Source organism: Epinephelus moara, chromosome 11, assembly GCF_006386435.1.
Source record: "Epinephelus moara isolate mb chromosome 11, YSFRI_EMoa_1.0, whole genome shotgun sequence".
NCBI classification, from domain to species: domain Eukaryota; kingdom Metazoa; phylum Chordata; class Actinopteri; order Perciformes; family Serranidae; genus Epinephelus; species Epinephelus moara.
Window position 1 is genome coordinate 13,536,937 of NC_065516.1, and position 24,650 is coordinate 13,561,586.

The 24,650-nt window shown below is 39.7% G+C and overlaps 2 protein-coding genes across 3 annotated transcripts; both read right to left on the reverse strand.

Moving 5' to 3' along the window:
* Window positions 1–937: 937 nt before the first annotated feature.
* Window positions 938–11,257, reverse strand: LOC126398156 (uncharacterized). The gene is made up of 13 exons (XM_050057378.1): window positions 10,593–11,257; window positions 10,248–10,374; window positions 10,024–10,159; window positions 7,743–7,825; window positions 6,862–6,935; window positions 4,621–4,776; window positions 4,356–4,476; window positions 4,104–4,239; window positions 3,716–3,792; window positions 2,684–2,757; window positions 2,092–2,178; window positions 1,830–1,919; window positions 938–1,694 (listed from the first exon to the last, which is right to left on the reverse strand). Exons 1-13 carry the CDS (start codon window positions 11,255–11,257, stop codon window positions 1,640–1,642), a joined length of 1,881 nt encoding a protein of 626 aa, XP_049913335.1. The 3' UTR covers window positions 938–1,639.
* Window positions 11,258–11,634: 377 nt separating this feature from the next.
* LOC126398026 (ADP-ribosyl cyclase/cyclic ADP-ribose hydrolase 1-like) lies at window positions 11,635–21,477 on the reverse strand. Of its 2 annotated transcripts, XM_050057192.1 has the most exons (8): window positions 21,167–21,472; window positions 18,938–19,064; window positions 18,702–18,837; window positions 15,840–15,922; window positions 14,244–14,317; window positions 12,447–12,533; window positions 12,159–12,242; window positions 11,635–12,070 (listed from the first exon to the last, which is right to left on the reverse strand). In XM_050057192.1, exons 1-8 carry the CDS (start codon window positions 21,343–21,345, stop codon window positions 12,013–12,015), a joined length of 828 nt encoding a protein of 275 aa, XP_049913149.1. In that variant the 5' UTR covers window positions 21,346–21,472; the 3' UTR covers window positions 11,635–12,012. The 2 variants fall into 2 exon arrangements, with proteins under 2 accessions (XP_049913149.1, XP_049913150.1); XM_050057193.1 differs by lacking the exons at window positions 11,635–12,070; window positions 12,159–12,242; window positions 12,447–12,533 and adding an exon at window positions 12,556–14,103 and having other exon boundaries at window positions 21,167–21,477.
* Between the last annotated feature and the right edge of the window lie 3,173 nt (window positions 21,478–24,650).

Below are 24,650 nucleotides of genomic sequence, written 5' to 3' on the forward strand. Positions count from 1 at the left end.
GGTGGCGCTATAACAACAGAAAAATGCTTAGAAATGGCTAAAATGCGACAGATTGCTGTGGCTCCCCCTGTGGACCAATGTTTGTTTTTTTCTAATTTTTGGTATGACTAAGTCATGGTTTCCTGCAACACCGGCAGGAAAACAGGTTAACTTGTAACAGACTTAAGTATTTTGAATGGGGATGAAAAGGGCACCTTTAAAAGGCTCAGTCATTCACAGGCAAGGGTGGTCACTTTGGCTGTGACCCTACATTAAAAACCAGCATGATTATGTAAAGGAGTTAAATACATGGGACCGGAAATATTTTGTTTAACACAGTTTGTTGCTGCATCCACAGATACAAGCTACTCTAACATGCAAAGTAAAAGCCACATATCAACAACATTGAGACATGCCACAGACTTCTAGAAGCTCATGTGAGATGGACTGACACAAAGGGGAAAGTGTGCTGTGGTCTGACGAGTCCATCATGGACGTCATGTCCTCCAGGCTAAAGAAGAAAAGACCATCCAGATTGTTACCAGCACAGAGTTCAAAAGCCAGCATCTGTGATGGTATGGAGGTGTGTTAGTGACGACAGTGTGGCTTCGTAGTAAAAGAGTGCAGGTGCGACACTGGCCTGACTGCAGTTCAGAGCTCTCCCATTAAAAATGTGTGGTGCATTATGAAGTGTAAAATACAGCAGTGGAGACACCAGGCTGTGGAGTGACTGAAGTCATATATCAAGAAAGAATGGGAAAGAATTTCACTTCAAAACTTCAACAAGGAGTGTCCTCATTTTTGTTAAAAGGAAAGGTTATTCCTATATGCAACTGAATATAGGTTAAAAAAGGACTTTTTTGGAATTGGGGTTGTACGTTTTACAGCACAAAGATACTGTTGTTTATTAACTAGCGATGATGTGAAGGTGATGAAGAAGACTCCAGATGACACCGTCTTGCTTGCTTAAAGAAAAGGTTTATTACAAGAAGTACAGCATCTATCAAGCATCTAGCATGCTTGGAGAGGGTTCTTCAGCCGATGTGAACTACTCTGAAAAGCAGCCCCAAATTACTCCCATTATATAGACACGCTGTTTCTGTGAAATGTGAGACAAAGTCAGACAAACAACCAAGGGTGACCCTAGTTGGATTTCACCCACTTTAACCCTGAACCATAAATATCTTTTCTTTGACCCTGACCATATATGCTTTTTAACTCTGGGCCCCTTACTGGTCATCTGTTCCAAACCTTCAGAGTAAATGATAATACACTACAATACCTTCATGTTATATTTTGACATTTTATTACATATTTCAGGTTTTGCCACAAAATAAGAAGTTAGATCATGAGTTGAGCATAATCTGATTGCAGAAGAACAAAAAACAAGAACAAAGAAGGAATAAGAACCAAAACTTTTTCATACAAGTCAAGTCACATAGACATAGGTTAATTGTACTTTATAAATCTGTAAAAGACATTAGATGTTGTAGTTCAAACAGGTCAATGTGTAGGAAGGAATTTAATCTGCCAAATATTTGATAGCACTCTCATGAGTTTACAGCAAGGACTGAAAAGAAGTTAAAACTCAATTTTGTATTCAGCAGCTTTCTCTTGTGTCTTGTCCAATATTGTAGTTTGACATTTAGTTTAGACACCTTCACCAGCAGGCTCCACAGGCATTGTTTTCTTTAATGCACTTCCGGATGTGAGATCTACGGTGAAATAAAATAACATGAAGTTTACTGCGTGAAGAAGCAAACATACATGTAGAGGTGACTGTTTTGTGACAATAGTAGCATGGCGCAATGTCACTCATTATTTGTGTGATTGAAAAAGACTGAACTTACCGAGTCACCTCCTTGCAACTATAAAGAATTCCTTTTTGATCCAGCTCGTTCTTTAGATTCTGTAGGGATTCGTTTTCATTGCACTTTTTCCTGATAAAAGAAATGTAGAGAGGATACGACAAAACAATTGTTTTATTGTTAATGTTTCTCAGTTTGTATTGTTAAACAACCACTGCAGAATAATTTATTCTTTTATTCCATGTTTACACAAAAGTGACAACCACGTAGAAATATAATGTGTCTATAAAGCAGAAAATCTTACACATTTTCCTTGTCAGTGAGCAGAACAATACTGAGGCGCGTCACCTTTGGGTAGAAGAGTCTCTTTACCTCAATGCTTGCAAAAATACTAAGAGCAAAAACAACAGAGGAATGTTAGGATTACAGATCAGCTTCATTGGAGTTCTTACATAAAGCAGCGTTCAAATGAAAGTAAAAGCCTGAGTAGTTTTTGGCATAGAGAAAGGACTCATATAGGATGTATTTACTTAAATTCTTCAAAGGCCTGTTTGTGGAAGATAAGGTACCAAACATTATGCTACAATACACTAACACACAGTGAACATACTGTGCCTCTTAACCTTAAAATGCTTTTGAGTTTAACCCCACTGTTTTATTTAAAATCCAGTGTGCTGCAGTACATAATCAAAACAATAAAACTGTTCATATACTTTCTGACTACAATATTCTGGTACTTAATCTGTGCAAAAGGTTTGTGTTGATTCCTCACATCGTTAGCGTCGCAGTCAAAGTGTTGTATACAACATAATGTTAGAGAAACGTTATGCAAATTTCTTGTCATCATTAAGTTTTTAGAAAGCTGTTAATAAAACACAGAGTGTAGTGCTGCCTACCTGTTAGGATTGTATGGTGTTTTCAGGCCACCATTCAGCATTGCTGTTACTTCACCACTGGCATATGCTGCAAACTACAGACATAAGAATATGATGGTTAAGTCTTAAAGAAATATGTTTCTCAACTTGTGTTTATGTTTAAACAGGTCCACCTTTACTGTACTTTCAGACAGATAGATACGGACAAAAGCCAAAAAGGGCGTGCGGCAAAAATATTTGACAATTTCTAATCACAGTCAGCCTTGCACCTCACCATCTGTGTTGCCAATTTCCTGTCTCTAAAATGTTTGTAAGAAGTTTCTCCCATCAAGTCTGTTTTTGTAGATTACTCCTTTGCATGGGAATTGATGAACACCTCTTTCAGGATTTGTTTTGTGCGTACGCAGTGTTTATAAATGAAACTCCAGGTCTCAATTGTAAAAGAAATTGTTGATCTTATTGGGACTTCATTCATTCTCCATAACCACTTATCCTGTTAGGGGTCGCAAGGGGGCTGGAGCCTACCCCAGCTGACACTGGGCATAGAGGAAGGGTACAGCCTGGACAGGTCGCCAGACTATCAGAGGTCTGACACATAGAGAGAGACAACCATTCACACTCACTTTCACACCTACGGACAATTTAGAGTCACCAATTAACCTGCATGTCTTTGGACTGTGGGAGGAAGCTGGAGTACCCATAGAAAAACCCACGCTGACATGGCGAGAACATGCAAACTCCGCACAGAAGGGCTCCCCCCACCATGCCGCCTCATTGGGACTTACCTGGTTAAATATGGGTTAAATAAAATAAAAAATAAACGGTGCAGAGAGCAAAACGTGCTGTGACAGCTTGCTTTATATACACGAGGTAGATAGATATGACAGTATACATTGTGCTTTATATTTGACAGTGATGATAGTGACAATACACGTGCATTTTAACTGTGAACATGTGTAATATACAGTTGCAGTGGATGTTAGTGTTAAGATACTGCACAGGGATTGTTCCTGACACTATGGTGAAACTAGTGATTTCCTGTTGGGCACTTACCCTGGCAGAGGCATTTTTCCAGAATGAAATAACAGGATTGTTGTTCTTCACGAGTTCACAGAACACAGAAAATGTTTCTGAAAAGGACACAGAGAACATGTTTAGAAATGTTACTGTCGAAGCTTCAGTCTACTTCTGTGTGAGAGTTTTCAGACTCCGGGCTTCTCAAACACTTCATTCATCTAACTGTGACTGATATCACAATATATTACCATTTTCAGAAGGATATAAAGCAAACATAAACTATTAAGTTACAAATGTGGTTAAATGACTGCTGCTGACCTTGTGTCTCCATTGTTGTAAGTGTGATTCCTGTATTTTGCTGTATTTTATGCCTGTGAGTTGATAAGCCATACAGTTTACTGAATCAGCTCCTGACAGATCTCACCCTTGCTGCCTTTCAGTCCACACCACTTCTGACCATCCATTACAAATCCCAACAGAGTGTCCTCCAGGGTGATAAAACAGTCTCTCTTCTTTGTGAAGTCATGGACCAGCGCTTTGGTGTCACTCCAGAGCATCGTCTAACCCAAAAAAAGTTGATATTACATCATTACCAGTACTTTTGCATTGTGGATCTGAAGCAAATCTGCTTTGATCAATGTGTGACACAGACAGTCATGTGATCATAGAGGTTTACTTTGTTGCTTGAATGTGCGAAGGGGATCTTTTCAAAGAGTGGATCATAGTTTTGCTCAGAGAAGCTAAATGGCTCCTTATCGACATAGACTCCTTCAAAGGTATCCAGTGTATCTTTACAGCTGAAAAATAAATACAAGCACTTAGTACTTTTTGAGGACACATGTCCCTATTGTTTCTCATAATTGCACAAATAATGTTCTGTTCACAATACGAACGTTTATTCAAAGGGAAACAACTTTTATTATCAGTACAGAGAGTCTGACCTGTGGATGTGCTGCGGGAACTCCTCACATCTCTTCATGAATGTTTTCCTGAACTGGACTGTTTGAGGAATAAACAGCACCAGTAGAGACACCACAACTCCGACCCCAAGGACTCCAGCACCAATGGCCACGACACGTTTCATTTCAGATCCTCGTCTATAAAATCAAAGCTCCGATGAAGTTTTGATCTCACAGAGTTGTTTATGTCAAAGCGCTTATCACTGGCCAGTGGTCAAAGGTTGTGCTAATAAGGCAGTTATCAGTAGTCTAAGATAGATCGATCTGGGGTGTCAAAACTCATTTTAGTTCAGGGGCCACATACAGCCCAATTTAAACGTATAAATAACAACTCCTTCAAATTGTTTCAGTTTTTGGGAAGCTATCGAAGAAGCAGGTTAAGTCATCCCCTGCCTTACAAACCATTTATCTCTCTAAAGTTTGTCAGTGCCTTAGCAACAGGTTGCCACCCATATTGTTTCAAGATAGAAGTCTGATACAGATATTTTTTGTACTGAAGCTGCTTACTGATAATATTTTGCACATTAGGTCCGTTTCCATTGAAGAAGTTCCTGGTACTATTTGGGGGGCAAGAACTACTACAGGAACGTCCTCTCGCTCGGCCCTCTCAACCGCTGTGTCTCCACTGTGCGGCGGAGTAGGAGGAAGATTCCTGTAAAGTTACCGGGCTCTGGATGTGACGTAATCACGACCATTTTGACCGGGGCGACGCGGCAAAGAAACACACAAAGAAGAACAACAACAAAGAAGAAGAAGCAGAAGTAAGAAGAAGAAAGCAGACATAAGAAAGACGATTATCAACATGGAAGGAGCAGAGGTGGTTGCTGGGTTTCTGGCGTGTCTCTTCGTTTACATGGCGGTGGAAGCTATGAACGAGCTAACCCTCGTCTGCTGAGTTTTAAAAATGCCGGCTATTTTGTCGCTTTCTGTTGACGTCACATCCCGCCTTGAGTAAGCCAAGTAAGCCAAGCCCCACCCAGGAGTTTTTCGGGGCTGTTCTGAGTACCTACTCCGAGGCAGGGACTTGTTTAGCCCCTGTAAAAGTTCCGGAACTCTGTCCTTCGGGGGTGGTTCCTGCAGTGGAGACACAAGACACCAACGGCCCCTGCCCTGAGATAGATAGATAGATAGATAGATAGATAGATAGATAGATAGATAGATAGATAGATTCTTGCATACCTCCATAGTTAATGAAGAATCCAAAAAAGGCGAACAGTTGTCATGAATTGAAGTAAACGCTGATTATGTTGAACAACAGCAAAACTGTATCAAAACATTAATTCATAAGAGTACGATAAGAGTAACTGATAAATAAAAAAAAAGGTAATTTTGCTTATGAAGTATTCCGTTAAGCTCTTAAAGGGATAGTGCATCCAAAAATGAAAATTCAGCCACTCTGCCGCTCATGTGTGTGTGCTTGCGCGAGACCGTGAGACATGGGCACTGCCTTCATGTGTGTTCACGTGTTTTCGCTAGTCTCGCTTGCAAGCGCGCACGTGAGCACGGTGCACACAGTGGTAGTTAGAGCTGCAGGCTACAACAGAGTTCAGATGACGTTTTTCCAAACAACTTTTTATGTGGGGGCTTCAGGACACTTGGATCACTATGGACGAGCAGTATGGAGATATTTTGTGGTTTAAATTATGTGTTTTTGGACGTTTTAATCTGGGGCGCCATAAGCCTGCATTAGATGGAGTTGTGTTGCTACCCCCTTTTCCCTCGGATCTCCGCAAGTGTTGTGAGGACTCTAAAACTTCACCTGAGCCTCTATCTGCATATGGGTGAGTAGATAATGGCTGAATTTTCATTTTTGGGTGCACTATCCCTTTAATACAGCAAGAGTGGCCAAGGCATGAAAGCATCTATGTATATAAAAGTCAGACACAGAAGCAGTGTTTGTTGGCCAGAGAAGTGCATCTTCTGTGTATTCAGTCAGTTTTACTTAACATAAATCTCATTTCTCTGTCTTGTTATGTAATCTGGTCACCAACAGTGTAAAAGACAGCTTTAAAAGTTAAAACAAAGATCAAGTCCTGGGGCAATGATGTACCCACAATAAGATAAGGACAGTGATATGTTGTTGTCGTTTTGGCTCTGTACTCACTGCATATTGAAATCCAAATAAAACAGTGTTAAATCAGTAACACACATTTTTCTTTTGTCATTAATAAGGTGTTCATTAAGTGCTTATTGTAATGTTGACGAGGAAAGTGTAGAGCTCACCTTCCGTTATAAAACGGTTCTTCTTTGGATCCATTTAGCATAACTGTAACTTCTCCACAGGCATGCTCTGCAAACTAGAGACATGAAGACAGGATGTAAAGACATGTATGTAATTTATTAGGACTACAGGTCCACCATAGTGAGAAAAATAATGACAAGAGAAGAAAAAATAGATAGAAAAATAAAACACAAAGCAACATTGTGACAACCCCAGCTGACATTGGGCGAGAGGCGGGGTACACCCTGGACAGGTCACCAGACTATCACAGAGCTGACACATAGAGACAGACAACCATTCACACTCACATTCACACCTATGGACAATTTAGAGTCACCAATTAACCTGCATGTCTTTGGACTGTGGGAGGAAGCCGGAGTACCTGGAGAAAACCCACGCTGACACAGGGAGAACATGCAAACTCCGCACAGAAGGGCTCCCGGGATCGAAACAGGAACACTCTTGCTGTGAGGCAACAGTGCTAACCACCTCACCACCATGCCGCCTGAAAATGTTCACACTAAATGTACTTTTTTAATTCACTATTCACATTTTCACAAAAAAAATATCTGCTCCTGGCAGGTTACATTTAGGCATCTTTGAGCACTTTAAGGAGAGACCTTTTAGTAAACTGCTTCTTGTCAGTGTTAACCTTTTGTTTTAAACATTAACAGTTAATCAAGTGTCTAGTTCCCTAAACCTTATAATATATATGTGTGGATCCGAACATTAACCTCTGTCTGATTATTTATTATCAAGTTGTTCTCTTTTCAGATGTAAAAATATCTTGTAGGAGTCATGGTTAAGCAGGACAGGAAGCTTGATCCTACAACTGTTGTATTTATTGACAAAACAAGTGATGTCTTGTTTATCGGGCACTTACTGCAGCAGATGCTCTGTTCCAGAATGAGGAAACCGAGTTATTCTCACAGTCATTGGGCCCTGGGCAGCCGGTAATGAATGTTTCTAGAACAACACACAGATTCGAACAAAGACTTTATTTTTTGCCATTTCAATGTAAAAAAAAAATGGACGCTGTGTAAAATGTAAATAGAAACAGATTGCAATGATTTGCAAATCCATTTCAATCTATATTCAGTTTTTGTACAGTAAAAATACTGAGGCAGAGAGCAGCAGCAATAGCTGTGACCAAATTTGCTACTATCACGCCATTAATGGATAAATCATGGATTTGAATCGGTTAGTATAACGCCACCTATGGACAATCGTGGGCATTCTTTCTGGTATAGTTACCTCCGCCAAGGAGGTTATGTTTTCGCCAGCGTTGGTCTGTTTGTTTGTCTGTTTGTTTGTCTGCAAAATAACTCAAAAAGTTATGAACGGATTTTGATGAAATTTTCAGGAAAGGTGGATAATGGGACAAGGAACAGATGAAATTTTGGTGGTGATCGGTTGTAGCAAAGTGGATAAAATCATAAAATAGCGCTAAATAGCACTGTGTATTCACCGAGTTTTAGAACAGACTCATTCCATGACCAGACGTGCGCCACCGGTTGGCAGTAGTGAGTAGGCCTACGTGGGCTCATCAGAAATACATAAAGTCTATCGTCTGACTGAATGGGGGTTTTCCTGACTCAATGAATACATAAAGTCTATCGTCTGACTGAATGGGGGTTTTCCTGACTCAATGACATGGTATAAGACGCTGCTGTTGATTAAAACTGCCTCCCAACTTGATGTTTTGGTCATGCACATAATGTTAGCGACTGACAAACGTTAGTGGTTAGTGAAAGTTAGCTAAACGTTAGGGATTAGCTAAATTTAGCCAACGTTAGCGATTAGCCAACGTTAGCAATTACATTGAAGACATCTTCAGCTGGTAGCCTACTAGAGCCAGCACAATTTTAAACAGCCATAAACAGCAACATTGCCTATTTCTTTCCTACAGGTGTGTTTATTCCTGCTGTTACAAAAGGTAGCATAACGTTAACGATTGACAAATGTTAGCGGTTAGGGAAAGTTAGCTAAACGTTAGCGATTAGCTAACATTAGCCAACGTTAGCAATTAGCTAACGTTAGAGGGGGAACGTGAGGGGGAGGGAATATCACCTAGTCTATCTATCTAGCCTATCTAGTTGCAGTATGCAAATTTTGAGCATTTTTGGTCAAGGACTGTTGAGTTATTCACGAAAAGGTTTGTGGACCAACCAACCGACTGACCAACCAACCAACCGACAGAGTGACCTATAGAGCTGCGGGTCGCTGCTAAATAGAAAAAGAAAAAAAGCATTTTCTGTATTTGAAAATACAAAATACATGTATTTTATTTTGATACAATTTCTGGCACCGGTATTTTGTATTTTATTTTGATACATTTTATTTGAGGGTTATTCAAATATATCAAAATACATTTTGATGTATTTTTGCCCATCTCTGATACCACCGGGTAATCCTCTGAAATAAGTTCACCTCAAAACAAAAGTATGATGCTTTGACCTGCAGGATATTCTAATGTGTTGGCGCTCCATCTCTGCTGTGAATGATTCATTTAAAACTTTTATGTTTTATCTAAATCACTGTATTTAAAAAAAACTCATTATGTGGCAGTGAACACATTGCAAAGTGTAAATTATGAGGTTTCTGTCAATATTTTTTACACGCTTGTGTGATAAAAACAAGTGGAGACATTAATCCAAATAAATGACATATTGATCTAAATCCTGCCGAGCTCCGCTGGGGCAGGTTTCATTGAGGAGGCCCCGCCCTCACTTCCAGCAAATCGTGTACTGTGCAAAGAATTGTGGGGATTTTATACCTGCGGAGGATCCACACATGCATCCTTCAAATTTCTCTGAAAGAAGAACTCTGTCCTTAGTGAAACTTGGAAGGATCCTTGACATTGGAACAGTCCTTCGGCGGGGGTCGATGATGTAACGTCCTTCAAATTCGGCCGTTTGAGGATCCTTCCTTGACATTGAGAAACACCTACTGTGTCCTGCCTGAACTAATGCTATGCTCAATTAATTTTCAGGCAAACAACACCCCTGTGCATATAATATCAGCAGTTGTGATTAAAATCTGTGTAGGTTATATTCCTCTTTTGTTACATGCACTGAACATAAAAAAAATAATTACTAAACTGAACTAATTGAGACTCATTGGTGAGTTTTTTTTTTTATTGTCCAGCATCTAATGAGTCTTACCATTACTGCCTTTCCTTCCACACCATTTCTTGTTATCCAGGATGTGTCCCAATAGAGTGTCTTCCAGGGTGAAACAATCCTTATTCTTTTGTGTGTAATTGTGGACCAGATCCTTTGTTTTGATCCAGAGCATTGTCTAACCAAAAACAATGGATAACACATTGTTAATTGTGTCTTAGATGTGAAGTCTGCTCTGAAAAGATAATGTGCAAGAGCCTATTTACTTTGTTACATGGATGTCTGAAGGGGACTTCGGCCATTAAGGGGTCATAGGCTTCCACAGGAACATCACATTCTTGCCTCCCTACGTAGGCTTGTTCAAAGACAGCAAATATGTGTTGACAGTAGCTTCTGAAAAATAAATAAAATGAAAATATTATCTGACAGAGGAACGACATCCTTCCCATTTCCCACTTATTATAAAACAAGCAAATAATTGGTATCAACTAAAGTTTGTCAAACACAAACGGCTTTCAAGGTAAACGGAAAATTCAATTTACATAATGCCAAACTTAAAAGGTGTGCAAAGACTGACAGAATGAAAAACATCACAAAGTTCAAAGTCTTACTCGTTGTTTCCCCCCGTGAACTTCTGACATCCGTTTATGAATTGTGCAGAGAATTCTTGTGCAGAGGATTTTTGTCTTTGACGGCGCAGCACTCCCAATGGAACCCCAACAATAATCACTATGATTCCAGCAACAATTAGGCCTAGGATCCACTGCTTTTTCTTGTTAAGAGTGCAACACACTTCGCACTCTTCCTGCCCTTCCTGTTCTATTTGTCTATGTGTTTGTCCTCCGGCCCTAGTTCTTTGCCCTTCGCACGCTGTTTGTCCTCCGGCCCTAGTTCTTTGCCCTTCGCACGCTGTTTGTCCTCCAGCCCTAGTTATTTGTCCATCGCACTCTGTTTGTCCTCCGGTCCTAGTTATTTGCCCTTTGCACTCTGTTTGTCCTCCGGCCCTAGTTCTTTGCCCTTCGCACGCTGTTTGTCCTCCAGCCCTAGTTATTTGTCCATCGCACTCTGTTTGTCCTCCGGTCCTAGTTATTTGCCCTTTGCACTCTGTTTGTCCCCCAGCCCTAGTTCTTTGCCCTTCGCACTCTGTTTGACCTCTGACCCAAGTGATTTGTTGTCTGTGCCCTATTAAGACTATAGGTATTTCCTGTTCGTACGGCATTAGTCTAACCGCCCTAAACTCCACTTGGATCACAGGTCTAGGAACTTCATACTCCATTCGGATCGTCGATATTGCATTGCCATGATGGAAGTCTTCGGGTTCTGTTTTTAAGTCCCAAAGATTTGAAGAAGCTGAGATGTGTTATTGAAGATCTCACTCACTGTGTGGATGAGAGCAGTTCCGTTTTGCTGATATAAAAGAGGAGCTGTTTAAAGGTCATGTATTATAAAAGTACTATAAAAATTATTAATTGTGTCTCAAATTATTCAAGGGGGTATAGCTTTACTTGAGAGGGGGTCATGTCCCCCCTGTCCCCCCCGTCCCCCCCGGGATTTCCGCCCCTACTACGATATTCAAAATATAAGATGTTATCAAGGGGTCTAGTCTTACAGGCAATCATCCTCACTCGTTTAAATTCAGACATTTTCACAACCTTATATTTCAACATTTTATTTAAAAACATTACAAATTCTGCCACCAGGTGGGAGTGACATTGTCTGTTCAACGTGATTAGACAGCAGCACTGGTATTTCATCCTACAGTACATGGCACTGGTACCACAGCTTTAAGCTTCCCCGTCACACCCAGAACCTTTTCACTACAGAATACAAAGGTGCATTGTCATGTTGTAAAAATGTATCAGTGACATTTATATAAAAACATTTCACATCAAGTCAAACTGGCCCACAGGTACAAAAGGAATGGACTGCATAACAAAACACTATTCAATTTACAAAGACTTTACAGAAATGAATTGTAGACAAATATTTATTTACAGCTGGTTATTGTTGTATCTGGTATGAACTGGTTCTTCACCAGCAGGCCCCACAGGCTATGTCAGGGTTGGAGCCGCACTCCTGAATCTGAGTTCTGCAGTTGGAGACAAACAACATGCAATCAACATAAGACAGAAGCATACATGTGATGACGTCCTCTTACTCAGACATGATGTACTTACTCAGCCACTTCCTTGCAGCTATATTTAATTCCTTCAGCTAGCTCTTTCTGTAAATCCTTTAAAGATGCATTTGTGCAGTTTGTCCTGAAGAGGATACAGAAAACACAACTTTAGGATCTTTCTCAGTAATTTTTCTCAGGAACTTTCTCAGTATTAGTTTGCCTTTCTGCATATTTTCGTTTTGTACCTCCAAAATTAAGCACTATGGAAGAACATTCACACATTCACAGTTAACAAAAAAAGGACAATAATGATGCAGAAGTCTTGTAAATAAGGAGATAATCTTACACAGTGCTCTTCTGTGTGACCAGAACAACATTCAGGCTTTTCACTGTGGAGGAATGGAACCTCTTCATCTCGATGCTTGCAAAAATACTGACAGCACAAATAGAAGAGAAGAATTTACTCAGCTAAAAAGTTCATGTACAGGATTTAATACTTGATATAAAAGAATTAAATCTGACATTTTATTTTATTTAAAGGCTTAATTATTGAACATGAAATCACCAAATACAACCACCACTACACACTGACTATACATGAAGTAATCTCTCAAGACAGATTCTGCAATTTACATTGTAGAAAGAATTTTTTTTTTTTTTTACCAATGGATTTCCAGATTGTACATGAAGTAATACTGCACTTTCATTTTTATCTTTGTATTCTGCTGTGCACAGCACTCTGTTGTAAATTACTCCTAAAGTGTTAATTAAAGAATGTTTCATAATCACACAGATTTATTCTCTTGCTGCAGAGTGCCCTAATATTTTTGTCCACTCACGTAATGTTAACAGAAAGTGGTCAGAGAACAAAATCCTGAAGAAATCTGCACATCTAAAAAACCTCAAAGCACAAACATGATTATTTAAAAGATTGTTGGTAATATATATTTAATCCACAAAATCAATAATGTAGGAATGTGAAGGCATCAAAAAATATTGTGTTGGTGTTTGCTAGATGAGCATCTGAAACATCAGTCACCTAAAACTAATATAAGCCCAGAATGTAAAATACTTTTATTATGTTTCGTATTTTTTACAGAGCAAATTGCAGAATTTAAAACACAGTTTCAGAGCTAGAATTGCAGTTGGTCTGGTTCACTCAGTATCCTCACAGTCTTCCTAATGACTTAATAGTTGACTGAGTTTGCTTTTGGGGTGGTCTGACATAACTTTGGCTTTAGGAGATCATAGTGTTTATTTTGTACAATTTCTGATGTTTTATTGACTCAACAATGAATAGAGAAATGATGTGAACCCATTTTTGCCAGTGTGATGAAAAAAGATCCTGTAAGTCATTATAATGAGAAACATTCTTGTAATAATAACTTAGTATCACAAATAATACTAAGTCATTATTTCATGACACTAACTTCTTATCTTGAGAAAGTTTCTCTTTTTTTGAGATTCTAAATAATAACTTTGAGATATTAACTAATTTTGAGAAAGTCTCTTATTATTTTGAGATATTAAGTCATTATTTTTGAGAGTTTCTAATTATTTTGAGATACTAAGTAATTTTGTTGCAAAAGATTCTCATTATTTTGCAATACTAAGTCATTATTTTGAGATATTAACTCATTACTTTGGAACACTTCTCATTATTTTGAGATAATACTGCAAGTCATCATTTTGAGAAAGTTTCTCATTATTTAAAGATATTAACTTATTATTTCAAGCATTTCATAATGACATACAGGACTATTTTTTCATCATGCTGGCAGAAATGGGCTTCCATACATAGGAGTTAATCTACGCATTACCTGACACCGGCCCGGTGGCGCATTGGTTAGCATTATTGCCTCACAGCAAGAGGGTTGCTGGTTCAAACTCATGGTTTGGAGCTCTTCTGTGTGGAGTTCGCCCCTGTGTCAGTGTGGGTTTTCTGCGGGTGCTCCAGTTTCCTCTCACAGTCCAAAGACACTGACTCTAAACTGGCCGTAGGGCTGTAGGTGTGAATGTGAGCGTGAATGGTGACTGATTGTCTGTCTCTGTGTGTCAACCCTGTGATAGTCCAGTGACCTGTCCAGGGTTTCTTCTGCTCTGCTTCTCACTTACGTCACGAAAGATGTGCAGTGCAGCTCACCTTTTAGGATGGAATGGTGTATCGATGGAGCCGTTTAACATTGCTGAGACATCACCACAGGCAGCATCTGCAAACTACAGACGTGAAGAAAAGTCAATGCAGCAGCTGCACCTAGAAGAATTAATCTCACCAGGTGAACAAACACACACTGAAAGCTGCAAAACAGTCACTGTTGATGTTACACTAAAATATGGGATGGATCCAGAATCGCTTTTTGTGAAGTAGACACCGAGTCTTTATCAGGAATGTCAAAATGTTTCTGTTGTTTTCGCAGTCACTTTTCAATGCGGCTACAGTGATGATTCTGTGAAAACACTTGTTCTACTTTGCTATGATTCACCCTGAGTTGACCGAGTGTTTCCAAGGCGGTATTCAAAAATCTAGGTGTAGACAAAGCAACAAAACATGTACTGCCTTGAAAAACTTGTTAAGAGGACTTTCCCATGAAACGTAATGTTAGACCGAGGAGATAATATCTAGGTGAACAGCAACACATTCCAAGCATGACAACACCTCCAGAGACTTCACCACCCAGTTGTGTAGTTGACGCCACTAGTTGGGGTTGTGTGCAGCAGTCTTGGCCACTATGTTTAATTTTCTTTAATGTATTCTTCTAAAGTATTGTAGCACTACAATATTCTCTGTTAGCTTATCAGCAGCTGTAAATGTTGTTCCTGTTGGGTGTGGTCACAGGTGCACCAGAGCACACTGTCAGGCAGTCCAACTCACTGACATAATGCTTTCCAGTTCCTCTTTTAAACATATCAGTTTGACTGTGAACACATGTGTATGCAGCTTTATGTAATGCTGACTGTGTGTCACATAAGCAGTTTAATTTTTAACAATTGGATCAAATATAGAAGTCATTAAACCCTGAATGTAATTGTTAGCAAAAGGCTATTTTTTTTAAATAAAATGTATAATAACAGTCATATTATTCTTAAACTTGCGATAACTAATTGACTGATTGTTGTGTTGCTGCACAGCTTTCTGAGAAGAAAAAAATTGTCCCCCCCTTGCACTCCCTGAACTTTCTAAGGTGACGTGAGGTCAGAGATTCCTTTGTATCACAGCCACTGTGAAGCTGCTATATTTTCTTAAGGATGCCAGCAGCAGCTAACATGCATCTGTATGTTATTTTAACCTTGTGTGTTTTAATTCTGTGTCAGGCTTCAATTTTAAGCATAACACTTTGTTCTACATGCTGTTTATGGTTTGTTTTGTGTGTCTGCATGTCGGTAATTAATACTGCATTGAATCTCTGTGGCTTTGTTTTGGTTTGGTGAATATGTGGTATGTGTTGGTAGTTCCTTGGCAGAATAAAATGCAGAGAACCAAACAAGGCTCCTCTGAATGTGTGGGTTGCCACTGTTCGCTCAGGAGAGAGCTACACAATGTGGCTCCATGGAGACCGACACAAAGCCTCATTGATGAAGAACCAGGCTGACTGACCTTTTTCTCTTCTCCTCTCCATCATCATCACTTATACGCAGGAGAGATTTCACCTTATGCTTCACATATGTGTTATTTTACCCGCTGCTTGATCCCTCAACTGGTGTGTTTTTGGCAAAACTAGTGAATTCTTGCTGAACTTACCGCAGTTGACACTCTGTTCCAGAATGAGCGAACAGTGTTGTTCTCACAGTCTGTCCATCCTGGGCAGCTGGTAGTGAATGTTTCTGGAAGAACACACACAGAGTCAAAACTTTCTCCATTTCAGTGATAAGAATTTGCTTTGCTGAGCTGCTCACATAGAACAAAACAGAAATCTCAGGACAGCACATACTCACACTGAGACAGTAAATAAGTGATAAACAACTTAAACAGAACAGTCAAACAACTAAAACTTAATGCATAAAAAGAATATGTTAATGAAACACGCGTTACATGGTCAGCACTGTGTACATATGATTACAATATCCTGTGGATGAGTATCATAATAACACCTCTGATGCATTGGAAGTTAAAAGTCCAGTGTGTCAGATTTATGGGCATCTATTGGCAGAAATGGTATATAATATTTATTACTAAGTTTTCATTAGTGTATCATCACCTGAAAATGAGAATTGTTGTTTTTGTCACCTTACTATGAGCCGTTTATATCTACATAGGGGATAGGGTCTTCCACAGAGTCCGCCATGTTGTTTTACAGTAGCCCAGAACAGAAAAATCAAACTCTGGCTCTAGATAGGGCTGTTCACGTTTTTTGCAATTTCGTGTTGGCCACTATAGTTCTCCTACACCTGTCCTACTCAATTTCTGACCCATGGGCCAAATCTGGCCCGAGATAGGGTGCCGGGTGGCCCACTGACTATTTTCTAATTCACAATTAAAATATAAATATGGATTCACACTTGGGATTTTTTTGTACTTTGAATGTAGATAAAGTGCCAGAGTGCATGAAAAAAAAAAACATCAAAATGGAGAATTTTTTTTTTTTTTTTTTTTAAGGACCAGGGGAGGATTCCCTGACAGAGGTGCGGGCTAAACCCTGAATATTCTCAAATCCTAGAAACACCCCTGTGTACACCTGACCTGCATGGGGCTGCTGCCATTGGATTTGCCTCTTGGCAAAGATGAGTGAGAGCAGCAAATGTTGAAAGGTTGAAAATAGGGATGCATGATACTGGATTTTTNCCCTGAATATCCTCAAATCCTAGAAACACCCCTGTGTACACCTGACCTGCATGGGGCTGCTGCAACTGGATTTCCTCTTGGCAAAGATGAGTGAGAGCAGCAAATGTTGAAAGGTTGAAAATAGGGATGCATGATACTGGATTTTTTGCCGATATCCGATATGCTGACATATAACAACTCATTTGGCAAATAACCAATACCGATATTGATATATCCATTCTTTTTCCCACCTAATTTTAGTAATCATCAAGTCTTCTCTGTAGTGGAATTTACATCATATAAAGCATGCATATGTTTATCATGGTGGCCCACCAGCAGATGGAGACATGAAATATAATACTCTGTATGTATGTAATATTCATTCATTGTGCAAAGTAAGAAAAAGCATGTTGGCCGATTCTCATAGTACATTTCAAAGCGAATATTAGACAGTTTTGATGATGTGCCATCCCTAGTTGAAAACAGATGATTAATTTACTGATTAATATCATTAATGTTTATCAACTGGCCCCTGGCCTCCCGCCATATTGCAAAAGTGGCCACCAGGCAAAAACAGTCGAGTATCCCTGTCCTTCATGCTTGGCAGATGGGAAAAGTATCTGTTTTGCAACCTCACCACTAGATGCCACTAAATCCCACACACTGGACCTTTAAAAAAACACTTCAACATTTTAGAAAATGCACTGATTGACTTTCTAGCCTGGTCCCAGCCCTAAAAAGCCTGCCATGTTTAATTAACATTAGATCATGGCCAATCCCGTCGACGTGTTTGGAGATTTATATAATCAATAAAGTTACACGGCTGTACCTTATGCACAGCATTTTTAATTTATCTTGTCAGAGCTGACCATTGGGAACAGTTTATGTAACATTACCAAGTCATTATTAAGTGTGTTGTTATTTAACAACTAGTCTGCTAACAGCAAAGCTAACATGTCTAGCAGCACCTCAAAAGCTCACTAATTAATGAGTTATGTCTTGTTGGTTCAGTCCGCCCAAAACTGGAGTAGAAAGAGCATGCTGTGGTTTTAAGACAGAGACTCCAAGAAGTCACTTTGCCTGGCCAAGCTAGCCAGGCTACCTGTTTCCAGTCTCTGTACGGAGCTAAGCTAACTGGCTGCTGATGGTAGCTTAATATTTAGCATACAGACATGAGATTGGTATTGATCTCTCATCTAACTCTCTGCAAGAAAGCAAATGTGTATTTTCCAGAAGAAGGGAGGGAATTTAAAAGATGCTCTTGAGAGGAAATATGTTGGGTTTTTTTTTTTAAATCTTACATCAAATTTTCTGTAGGCTAATGTTGTTTAGCAAAGGGATGGTAGCTCCTGGGTGATGATTTCTGATGACATTTCTTGAGCTGTTACTGCAAAGGTTATCATGCTCTCAATACAAGCATAATAGCATTGCATCATTTCTTTCTGTGATATGTAAACTCCATGTGAAAAGTTTGATGGGTGCTTGGGGCAGTTTGGGAATCGGTGCAAGGTCTCTGAGACTCATAATGGGCTTTAAAAAAGCTTGACATGACTTGGCATGCTTTAACATGATACTCTCTGCAACACAAATAACACCTCTGGCATTTGACACTGGCATGTATACCCATGTACTTAGGTCGCAACACACCCAAAGGGCATGAAAGGTCTTTTACTTAAATAAAGCTGTCACCACAAATCACTGAAAACATGTTTTTAGATGTAAAATAAGGTACTTCACATTCAGAGTTAAAAGGCTGATGCTCTTTTAATCTATTTTGTGAATAACAAACTAAACTGAGTTTAACTCATATCCCAGTTATGAGATTATCATGAAGAGTCTCACCACTGCTGCCCTCCTTCCCACACCAGGTCAGACCATCCAGCACATTTCCCATCAGAGTGTCCTCCACAGTGATAAAACAATCTTTCTTCTCAGTAAAGTCATGGACCACATCCTTTGTTTTGCTCCAGAACATCATCTAAACCCCCAGAACACAGTTGTTAAATGTATGATTCTGCATTATAAAAGAGTGGATAATGTGCAAACAGGCACAGAGTGTTGTGATGAGTGGTGTTTACTCTGTTGCAGGCAGGTTTCAAAGGGGCTGCAGCAATGAAGGGGTCATAGGCTCCTGGTGGAACTTTACAAGGGTCCCGCCCTACATAGGCTTCTTCAAATGCACCCCAGACCTTTTCACAGTCGTATCTGAAAAACAAGTGACAGTGCTGCTTAGTGATCAGCTTCATTCTGCTGAAAAAGCTGAACTTCAGGAACAAATATGATGCAGACTGTGTGTAAATCAGTTTGTTTTCTATATTCACTGACATACTTGTTATATTGTGTTTTAAACATGAACATAGAGAAATTATTTATCTAAGAAAATAGCGTCATGGTTGAGAACAGCCCAGTTGTCAGAAGAAAATGTTGGCATTGTACGTTTCTGTTCGCTACAGATGTCACATTTATACTTTTCCTATGTATCACATCAATGCTTCTAAAGTGAAGTAGTGTATGAGCTGACTTTGTCATCAGGAGGTGGAGAGGCAACCAAACATGGGTGTTCTCAAGTGACCCGCTTTTGAATTTCTAGCAGCTTTTGTGCCACCAAACTTGGGTGTTTTTTAGTGACCTGTGGTTGCCTTTTGTGGGGCTTTTGTGCAATCACACATGGGAGTCCTTTACTGATTCCTCAGTTTATTTCAAGAGGCTTCTTTTGTGAAACAAAACATGGGTGTTTTTAGTAACTCTTCAGTGCATTTTAGATCGCTTTTATGCAACTAAACATGGGTGTTTTGAATGACCCACAGTTGCGTTTGCAGCAGCTTTTGTGAAACCAAACATGCATGTATTTTAGGGACCTCAGGCTGCGTTTCCAACTATTGTACAACCCAACATGGGTGTTTTCATGCGATATGCGGCTGCGTTTTCAGTTTTTACGTTGGTGCAAGCAAACGAGGGTGTTTTTTTATTAACTCCTCAGTGCATTTGAAATGGCTTTTGTGCAACCAAACATGGGTGTATTTTAGTGGCCTGTCAGTGCATGTCCAGGGGTGTGTGTGCAACCAAACAAGTTTTTTTTTAGGGCCCTTCAGTTACATTTCCAGCAACATTTGTGCCAACAACAATGGATGTTTTAAGCCACAATATAATCTTTTCCTAACCATAATGAATATTTTTTGTACTGACACATAACCACACATTAATCACAGCATTGTTGAAATGTAAAAGAAAACATAAAGTTTCAAAGTACCCACTACATAATAATGTACAATGCAATATAGCCATGGTTTGCAGGAAGGTACAGTGCCAACTTTTATTCTGGAGATTGGGTTGTTGAGAAACAGTTAGTCCGGTATCAGTATCAGTTAATCAGTCAATATTGGCTTAACTGTGTACATAATACAGACAAATATTATTATAGCTTGTGGAGCAGCCTCATCCAGATTGGTGCAGGGAGTTACATATTTTTAAGATTTGTAAGAAAGGCAAACCTAAACAAAAATTGCATCATGTTTGAAAAGCACCCTACACAGTTTGTCCAATTTATATTTCCAGTTATTATTGGCTTAATTACAGCAAGTAAGACAAACTACAGATAAGTTAGAAACTGCATTGTCATTACACTGCATGTGCAAAGGACAGACAGGCAACCACGAGAAGGAAACCAGTCATGTAATCATTGACCAGAGTCCAAAGCAGACCAATGCTTTTGGGCTGAACTCCAACTTTAGCATTTAATTTACTTTCTGTCTTTCCGGATGGCACTTATTTTTATTACACACCTCCCTGTTTGCTTGATACAAATGTAAATCACTGGTACTGTACATGCCATGACAGCTGGAGCTTGCAAACAGGCATGCACACACTCTGCCTCCCATTCATGATATCACTGTTTCTGCATTATAATGTGTTCGTTTAGGAAGTAAACCTCTAATACAGCAGTCCTGCCATAATAAGATGTTGATTCAACTGTGTGATCATATTGCGTTACACAAAGAGGCGTTTTTATTTAGCCTATCCTTGGTTATAGGCTATAAACCGGATGGACATAGAAACACCTGTCAGTATGAAGCAATACAACACCATAGACTACATCCTCCAAAATGACCATACAGACTGCATTAGTTTTAGCTAAAGTGTACCTAATAAACTGACAGCTGAGTGTATATGCTTCCTGCAGCAAATATTTAACATATCTTAAATTGTATTCCTAATTTAATTATTGTCAGAGTCCTGTGAGGAAGCCCAGTTTATCATCTTTTACACGCTGTTCTGTTCATAAACTTTAAAAAAAGTTAAACACTTACCCTTCAAACTTTTCACACCTTGCAGTGAATGTTGACTTAAATGTGTCAGTGTTTTTCCGGAGCGTCAGTCCCAACACGATGGCGATAATAACAATGAGCAGCAGCACAGCGACCACAGTTAGAATCAGGCAGCGTCTCCTGCGTCTCTTCTCCGGAGCTCCGTACTCTCCACGCTCCATTGAAAACAACTCAAAACGGTCAAATTCACGGCGGAAGTTTGGCGGTCAAACTGTTGTTTGTTGTCGTCTCTCGCGCTCCGACGTCTATTTATGGAGGAGCACTCTCAATGTGTGTGCGCGCGCGCACGTGCACTGGCTCGTGGCCATGCAGGCAGGCTCTGCTCCAAAGAGAAGTGTCAGCTTATCTGCTGAGGTGGAGCTGAGGTCTCACTTAGACAGAGAAGCACAGGTGTACAGTGAAGAAGTACATTAAGTCAAGCAGAGTACAAGTTTAGGACAAGTCTTATTTGTGTTTACCTGTGTATTTCCATTTTTAAATACCTCTACTGCACCACATTAAGGGGGGAAATATTGTACTTTTTACTTCATTACATTTCTTTGATAACTGTGTTTACTATTAAGATTCAGATATCAGTTCAAAATATGACCAACTAATAAATTAGGGTGTGTTATTTTAGGTTAAGCTACCCAGCAGCAGTAGCTATACAAAGTAATTACAGTTAGGTCCACTTTAACCAGCTGCAACAGTAATGAACACATTTATACAAAATAATCCATTATTCTGGGATGGGCCATTCTGTTTGATGAGTACTTCTACTTTTGGTAGCCTACTTAAAGTATGTTTTAATGCTAATTATTTTGTATGTAAATTGGGATGCATGGCAACAGAGTATATCTACACTGCGGTATTAGGCCTTGATCACACAGAAAGTGCTTTAGCAGCTGGAGGTGCCTTTTTGTAACTGTTTTTAATGATGGTGAAGCTTTTTGCTTGTGTTTTTTGCACTCTCACTGCCTGGCATTTTTGCCAGAGTGCTCTGAACTCCTCGAGTTAAAAAAACTTCCACTCAGAGCGGAAAAGCACCCCCGCCATCTCTTTTTCTTCATCTTTTTCCCATTGTCCAATCGATTGGTTTGAGAGGTGGTCACAACAAGTTTACAGCTGGTAAACAATGGAGGAGAACCTTGTGGTAGCGGTATTTGGATACCCAGAGTTATACAGCCTGACGAAAAACAGCAGGTTGTCAAACTGTCCCCAAGTCATCCCTAAATATGTCTGGAAATGGCCAACAGCGAGGCGAAGCTCCTGGACCAACCGGTGGTACTCCCCGAGGGTCTCATGTACCCACACCGATCTCCGTTTCCCTGTGCCCAATAAACCCTTGGCTGACAATCTCTCACTCTCGCCCAGAGCCAGAGCTAGGAAGTAGAACTAGATGCTAATTACTGTCAAATAACTAAAGTAAATAGTTTTGCACCCTGCAAAATGCTTCACTGCAGTTATTACTAAGTGCTATTCATCTTAACTTTACAAAAGATCCCAGTCAGGATTTGTATGTGGGCCCCAGGTGGATAGTAAATGAGCTTAAAAAATGGGCCCTAAATGGGCTTGTTCAAGAGTTCCATATTGGCCCCATGCTAATTGCCCACATAGGTGGATTTACCCAAGTGGGCCCTACATAGGTTATGCTGCAGCTACCTGGGTACCAAGTGGATATTGTCCCAAAATGGATATCTTGGGCCCACTTTAGTAAAACCACCCATGTGGCGGTTGGCATGGCTCCATTATGGAACCCTCGAACCAGCCCATATAGGGCCCATTTTTCAGCTCATTTACTACCCACATGGGCCCCACAACACAAATGTTGGCTGGCATTGTAGTAGATTAAACAACCCAGCAATACATAACACAGTTCAAATTTGCCCCACCTCAACCAAATACAACATTCAAGTACTGCTGTAAGCAGTACAACACTGACAAGGTGAGTTCTGCATAATGACTACTTTTACTTTTAATCCTTTAGACACATGTTTACTTTTAATTGTGCAGGACTTGTTATGAAGTATGTTTATTTTTTGCTGACCTTAATCAGTCAATTTTAAATATAATATATCTGAATATGTATAAAATATGAAAATGTGGAATCAGCCTACAATATACATGCCATTTGTTCGCTAACTAATGAAGCTCTAGCGAAAGTTCAGACAGAAAGACAATACTTTTCATGCTCAGAAACTAAGTTTCTTTCTCACCCTGCCATTTACTCCTTGCACACATGCTTACTCTCTATCTCTAGGTGTCATTGTCTGGGTAGGTCATTTGCCATTTGCCGCTCAGATGTCCCTCAATCACAAAATATCACCCTCAGGTGCCCAAGCGCCAAAGACTTCTGTTAAATCTTAATCAGTACAAATCATCTGTTAATCTGTACAATCATATTCTGTATTACATATTATCTTTACTTCATTCTTCTCTCTCCTGATTGAACTGAAATTTCCCGCCAGTGGTAGATACAGCTTTGGCTACAGGGACCCCCTACCTGCTGCACTCCATTCAGAAACACACACACATACTTGCGGTGCAGGCATAAACAAGTTTGGACCGTTCACGTGCTTGCCCGAGCCTTGACTTGTAATTTTAAACTTGGCTGCTCTTTCACCTCTTCTGGCACGTCTGTAAGTAGTAGCTGGGTGAAGTTCATGCAAGGAAATGATAATCAGCTGCTTGATGATGTCTGTAGGCTCAAAGGTTGTGGGATATCCATAAGCAGTGAACATGTTGCCAAATGTCACAGACCTTTAACAACTAAAAGGTTAACCACTTCAGTAAATGGGTTCTTCATGTCTCTTTTGCAGGATGTGCAGTGTCTTAATGATCCAATAATGTGGGCTTATCATTTTGTTAATGTCTCTAATTAACCTATACCATAAAAATCTATATCAGTAATTCTGAAATGGGCTCCCAGAGTACTTTTACCTTTGGTACTCTAAGCATATTTTGATGCTAAACCCTTTATACTTTCATTTTAATAAAATGGTGAATGCATAACTTGTAACAGTATTTTTACACTGTGGTATTGGTACTTCTACACGCAAAAGATCTGAGTATCTCTTACGTCTCCAATAGTGATAAGTATATCATGTCTCAAAGTTCAAACGAAACTGTGGTTGTGACACATCCAGGATCTATTGTGAAATTGTAATAAGCAAGGTCAGGTTGCAGACTGCACATGGGTGTGTCAGTGCCGGAGGGTTAATACTGATGAAAACTGAGCATGCAAAACACTTGCAACTCTTAACTCTTCTAGATTGTACAAGACGTTCAGGGTCAGCATATTTCCCTTGTGACCTTTGATCCCACAAACAGACAGCAGGAAAAGACATGGCTGTACTACACCGTGGTGCGGCCAAGGGTCATCAGACAAGTTTTAGGAACATTCATTACAAGCACCAAACTGAAACTAGATTTGGACACAGATAGAGCTTCAATATTAGGTAACAACGACCAACTCTGAGATCATTGT